The sequence below is a fragment of the Teleopsis dalmanni genome, chromosome 1 (assembly GCF_002237135.1).
Source record: "Teleopsis dalmanni isolate 2A chromosome 1, ASM223713v2, whole genome shotgun sequence".
Lineage (NCBI taxonomy): Eukaryota > Metazoa > Arthropoda > Insecta > Diptera > Diopsidae > Teleopsis > Teleopsis dalmanni.
This window is the reverse complement of record NC_051846.1, coordinates 104,586,782-104,593,375: the sequence shown is the minus strand read 5'-3', so window position 1 is coordinate 104,593,375 and position 6,594 is coordinate 104,586,782. Positions and strand designations below refer to the sequence as shown.

Genomic DNA, 6,594 nt, shown 5'->3' with positions numbered 1-6,594 from the left:
TCTATACAGACAAGATACAAGAATTGCAAAGGTTGGGTGACGAATATCATGAAAATCATCAGGAAATCATGGCTTCAGTGGACAAGGTTGACGACCATGAATACTTGGTGAACAAAGAGTATCAGAGTATTCTTAAAAGGATTGTCGATTACAACAAGGTTCTAGAAATTGAAGCAATAGAGCTAGAAAAATCATCTTCAGCAAGCAATGGCACAACAATTGAGCAAAACAAACAGATAAATGATTCAAACATTCGAAAACTACTCCGAAATCAGAAGGCACTCATACGTGTAATTGAAAGAACAATAGAAGGAATCATGGTCAACAGGCAAGTTGAACAACCATCTACATACTATTCTATAAAGGCAGCCAGTCTTGAAGGATATATGGTCGATTTAACGACAAATAATACAACGTTATCGGAAGCCACCGACGAAAGCATCATTGAGGAATACACACTGGAAATGTTTTATGAACTCGAGGAAAAGGCAGGAGCTGCCATGATCGAACTACAACAATATTTGCATTATAATCAGACAATTCGCAACTCAAGACAGACAGATTGCGAATTGCCTCTACCAAGAATATCACTACCAAAATTTGATGGAAACTATATGCGGTGGGTGGAATTCAAGGACTTGTATATGGAATTGGTCCACAACACGGACATCAGTGACAGCAAAAAAATGCATTATCTGACTGCATCATTGGATAACGAGCCAAAGGGGCTAATTAGACATCTTCCAGTAGTAGGAGAAAATTACAATATAGCCTGGACTATATTTACAAGTCGTTATGAAAATAAACGACTTCTGGTTACAACACTCCTAAATCCAGTTTCAAACCAATCATCAAATAAAATAACCCTTCTAACAAACAATACCAATAAGGAATCTAATTATGTCTTATTAGGAACGGTCAGAATAAGATTGCTGGCATCAAATGGAAGACAAATTGAATGCAGAGCAGTATTGGACTCTGGCTCTCAAATCAATCTCATAACAAACCGCCTGTCAAGAAAATTGGGCTGCAAGCCTAGGCCAACGCTTATGAGTACGGAAGGCGTAGGAGCAAATGAATCAAAAATACGTCATCAAACAATAATCCGAGTACAATCAACGTTGAACGAATTTGTAGCAGAGATGGATTCACATATCATACCAATGCATTAGATCAGCCAATGCAGTATTTGAATATCGAATCCTGGGATATTCCAAAGGAATTAACTCTCGCTGATCCAGATTTTAACTTGAAAAAGAGCAGAGATCTTTTTCAAGTTACTTATTGAAGGTCAAATAAAACTAGCAGGTAGTCTTCCAACACTTCAGAATTCTATTTTCGGATGGGTTGTAGCTGGCAATGTTGAAACTTCAAATTCAAGCACAGCGACTAGTGGCATGTGCACTACTAAGGAACTAGAAGAATCCATATTTAAATTCTGGGAATCAGAGGAAATTCCAGATTCAACTTCGGAACTCACAGAAGATGAATTGCGTTGTGAGTCACATTTTTCGCAACATACTTTTCGAGGAAGTGATGGCAGATTTGTTGTGAAACTCCCACTAAAGAATCATCCATCAGTGTTACCAGATACAAAAGGAATCACTTACGAGAGGTTCAAGACAATCGAGCGCCGTTTCATTCAAAATCCTGATCTAAAGAATCAATATGTTTCATTTATGAGGGAATATGAAGCATTGGGACACATGACAAAATTCAGCGGTAGCGAATTAATATCTCCCCAATATTTCATCCCTCACCACTGTGTGCTACGTCCAGACAGCTCAACATCAAAATTGCGAGTTGTGTTTGACGCATCAGTACACAAATTATCAGGGTCATCACTAAATGACATAATGTTTAATGGTCCAAAAGTTCAAGACGAACTGTTTTCGATTTTGCTCAGATTTAGAATGCACAAATATGTTTTAAAAACTGATTTGGAAAAAATGTACCGTCAAATATGGGTTAACAAAGATGATCGAAATCTGCAACTCATAATGTGGCGAGAAAATCCCACAGAACCACTTAATTATTATCAGTTGAATACAGTTACTTATGGCACAAGAGCAGCGCCATATTTAGCAACACGCTGTCTAACAAAATTGGCGGATGAATATCAAGGAAATTATTTATATGGCGCCACATCTTTAAAAAGGGATTTTTATGTTGACGACGGTCTCATAGGAGCTGATACCATCACCGAAGCGTTACTAATTCAACAACAATTAATAACAATTCTAGACAAGGCTGGAATGAAACTAAAAAAATGGTGTGGAAATAACCCAAAACTTTTACATGGAATCGCTCCAGAAGATCAAGAAGTAAATCTCAATTTTGATTCCAAGAAAACCCAATTCACAAAGACGCTGGGTCTTTCATGGTTACCAAAGTCAGATTCATTTCGTATCAAGGTTAACATTCGAGAGCATAGTCACACAACAAAACGATCTATGAGCTCCGATTTGGCATACATATATGACCCCTTTGGTCTTATTGGTCCAATCTTGGTCACCGGTAAAATCTTGTTGCAAGGAGCATGGCAGCTAAAACTCGATTGGGATGATGATCTTCCGTCAGAAATACGTAAACAATAAACATCGTATAGAAAAGATCTGGTCTTGTTGGACAATGCAACAGTTGTAAGGCACGTATTCAGCAGTCAAGGCTACAGCCATGTTGAGCTGCATGCCTTTTGTGATGTCTCAGAAAAGGCTTATGGTGCAGCAGTATACATTAGAACAGTACAAAAGGATAAAACGATAAAACTTAATCTACTATGCTCCAGATCTCGTGTAGCACCCATAAAATCTTAAACAATTCCACGACTAGCATTGTGTGCAGCGTTGCTAGCAGCAGAACTCATGGCAAGAGTTAAACCTGATCTAGGCTATCAAGACAAAGCAACTTTTGGACAGATTCACAAATTGTGCTTTTCTGGATAAACAATCATCCAGGTAAATTACCCGTTTACGTCGCCCACCGATTTGTAAAAATCCTTCTGTTGACAATTCCAGAACAATGGCGTCACGTCCCGTCAAAACAAAATCCGGCATATATTCTGTCAAGAGGGCTTAAAGCGCGGGAATTTTCATCATGCTACATGTGGTTATATGGTCCACTATTTTTATATCAGCCAAAGCCGCTGTGGCCAGCTCCCTTCAAAAGGGAATTAATTGTTGAAGATAATACGGTGGTGCTCGCTTTATCAACACAACCACCTACTAATGAGCATGCATGGGTCTACTCGATTCATTCAAGAAATTTATTTACACATGTCCAAAAAGTTGTTGGATATGTACTTCGTTTCACAAAAAATGCACGGAAACCAAAAGAATCAAGACCGGAGACCATGCAGCTTTCACCGATGGAGCTCGACGTAGCACTTAATGACGAACTAGCACTTAAAATGCTAGTTAATGACGAATTTGTGCCAAAAACTCATAACCTCAGTTCTCTAACTCCGTTCGTAGATGAAGAAGGGGTAATACGTGTTGGCGGACGGCTAAGCTCTTCAACACTGCAATTTGATGCCATTCATCACCATTTTACCAAGCAACGATCCACTAGTAAAGTTGCTGGTAGAAAAAATACATAAAGACAATTATCAATGTGGCGCCCAAACGTTGCTGGCACAAGTGAGGCAGCGTTTTTGGCTCCTCAAAGGAAAAAGCTTGATGAGAGGTGTGATACAATAATGCTTAAGATGCAGAAGAGCAAGGCCAATTGTGTACAATCAAATCATGGGAAATTTGCCTGGACACCGTGTGCAACCAGCTTGACCGTTTCTCAGCACTGGAGTTGATTATTGTGGCCCAATATGGGTTCACTACAAAACAAGAGGTAAGCGTCCACAAAACGCGTATATCGCTGTCTTTGGCTGTTTTGCAACCAAGGCCGTACACTTAGAACTTGTGACTGATCTGACCACAGATGAATTCATTGGAGCATTAAAACGCTTCAAATCAAGACGAGGACGCTGTAAAACGTTATACTGCGACAATGCAACCAACTTCGTTGGAGCGAAAAACAATTTGCAGCAACTTACTGACGTCATCTACGCTGAACGAGCAAGGGAATCAATAGCCGAAATGTGCAGTACGAAAGGCATAGAATTTCACTTCATTCCACCAAGGTCACCACATTTCGGCGGGTTATGGAAGGCAGCAGTAAAATCTGCCAAATATTTGCTGATCAAAAATGTTTCAACTTACATCACTTACATATGAAAAGCTTGAAACTGTCGTTATTGAAGTTGAAGCAGTGTTGAACTCGCGACCCCTTTTTCCTAGCTCATCAGATACAAACGATTTGAACGCAATAACTCCAGGTCATTTTTTAATAGGTGAAGAAATCACTTCAAGCGTTGATGTGCATGCACGTGACTCTAAAGAAAAATTACTTAAACGCTGGCAACTGGTATCAGAGCTAAAACATAGTTTTTGGCAGCGCTGGACTAAGGAGTATCTAAGCGAATTGCAACAGCGCCACAATTGGAAGGGTCCAATCACCAACATACAGACCAATACGATGGTAATCCTTAAAGAAGACAATGTCCCTGTTCTGCAATGGCCTTTGAGACGCATCATCAAGGTTTACAAAGGCGAAGATGGTTTAGTGCGAGTTTGTGACATTCAAACAAAAAAGGGAGTATTTAAAAGACCGGTGCATAGATTAGCTCCATTATTTCCTGAAGACGATAAATTAGAAGATCCAACCTTTGGAAAAATGACTGAAAGAAAAATCGAATCAGAACAGACTCAAGAAACTCCAAGGTCATCTCCCGTGTCGCTTATCGTCAACATTCCATTAAATCGCATCAGAAAACCTGAATCATTAGTCAATGGGATAACTCCAACAAAACGATCATGTCTGAACCCCGGGTTGCTGCTCAGCATTATTACTCTACTCATTTTGCCACTTGCACTATGTAGTCCCGTCAATATAACAACCTTCAACAACAAACCTGGCATTTATTTTGAGCAGCTTAAACCAGTCAAAATCATGTCTGCTGATTGGAAAATGATTGTATATTTTGACCTTTCCCCATACTGACAACAAATGAGTATTTTAGCTGATGGAACAAAAAGGTTGAACAATTTATGCAACAAGGCATTGGATAACACTGCTTGCAAGGTATTACTCAACTATTTTGACCGTATAACGGAGGAACTGTAAATGGAACTTAATCTTATCTCTGTTAAAAAAAGAATAGCAAGAGTAGCTATAGACATTGTCGGAAATTTTGCCAATTCATTGTTTGGTGTCCTCGACTCAAACTACGCGGCACAAATGTCAAGCACAATAAATGCTCTTAAAAGGAACGACAATCACCTAGAACAACTCGTTAAAAACCAAACGTCAATTGTTGATTCAACCATCAATATCTTTAAGAAGAACCAATTAAACATGCATGACAAATTTGAAGAAATTGAAAAGCGCATCAATAACTGGTTGTATACAGATGAGTCAATAAACGACATAAACGTAACACAAAACATGCTTATGTTGTCAATGCAAATGCTCATGATGGTATCCAACCTGCAAAGAGTTCACTCATCAATTATGGACGTACTAATCGACAGTCATCACGATAAAATAAATCCTCTTCTGCTGACTCCACAACAGCTTAGTGAGCAAATAATGATGATTAGGGCACATCTTCCATCACACCTACAGTTACCTATCCACCACAATAACTTATTCGGAGTATATAGGCTCATGAAAATCAACGGAATCCTGGTAAAGGGCCATGTCATTTTTTGCATCGACTTACCTCTCACGGATCCAAGAGAATTTCAACTATTATATCTTGTTCCAATTGTGGCAGCTCTAAATAACATACTTTTAACAGTAAAACTTTCAACAGAATTTCTAGCCATCAGTCCGCATCATGATGAATTTCGACCAATGACACAGCATCAAGTGGACGCATGCATATCGATAAGTGACGAAGAGTTATTATGTCCAAACATACAAGCAACATTTCATGAATCGTCAAACGTCAATAATTGTGAAATTGACTTATTTAACAATCAAGCTGAACCAAGATGCGATATGTATCAGCTCAAGGACACAACTGTATGGTATCAACTAAATCATCCGAATCAATGAATTTACGCAACCATAAATAACATCAAAATGAATGCAGTATGTAATAAGAAAGCACTTCAATTAACTTTAGTGGGCAGTGGTTTGATTAAATTAGAACCTGAATGCATCATCAAAAATGAACACATTACGATTCAAGGTCATCAAAAAATGGTTACTTCAATGCAGGCATCGATCACCAGATTTAACCTATCTGTAGGATGGACAAAACAATATGCGAGCAATAACATCAGCGTCAAACCATTGTCACCCTCAATCCATGACCTTGAACTTATTCAACGAAAATTAGGCCACATCCAGAGTTCCAGTTTTCCAACTGATGCTATTAGTCCAGGGACACATAGTCTAATAACCAGCTGCGTTGCATTAACAATGTTTCTATGTGTCGCTAGTGCATTATTATATATATGGCGAAGGCAAAAAATCACCCATCAAACACCTCCAATACCGATGCCACGACATCAACAGATGACCGAGGATACA

At 38.9% G+C, this 6,594-nt stretch overlaps 2 protein-coding genes across 2 annotated transcripts; both read left to right on the top strand.

Moving 5' to 3' along the window:
* The first annotated feature begins 1,397 nt into the window (after positions 1 to 1,397).
* Positions 1,398 to 2,597, top strand: LOC119664280. The gene has a single exon (XM_038073805.1). It carries the CDS (start codon positions 1,398 to 1,400, stop codon positions 2,595 to 2,597), a length of 1,200 nt encoding a protein of 399 aa, XP_037929733.1.
* Positions 2,598 to 5,409: 2,812 nt separating this feature from the next.
* On the top strand, positions 5,410 to 6,114 carry LOC119664270. The gene has a single exon (XM_038073801.1). The coding sequence runs from the start codon at positions 5,410 to 5,412 to the stop codon at positions 6,112 to 6,114; it is 705 nt and encodes a 234-aa protein (XP_037929729.1).
* Positions 6,115 to 6,594: the final 480 nt, after the last annotated feature.

Coding starts and splice junctions, on each gene's coding strand:
- LOC119664280 (XM_038073805.1), top strand. CDS start 1,398: ATGTGCACTACTAAGGAACTAGAAGAATCCATATTTAAATTCTGGGAA.
- LOC119664270 (XM_038073801.1), top strand. CDS start 5,410: ATGCATGACAAATTTGAAGAAATTGAAAAGCGCATCAATAACTGGTTG.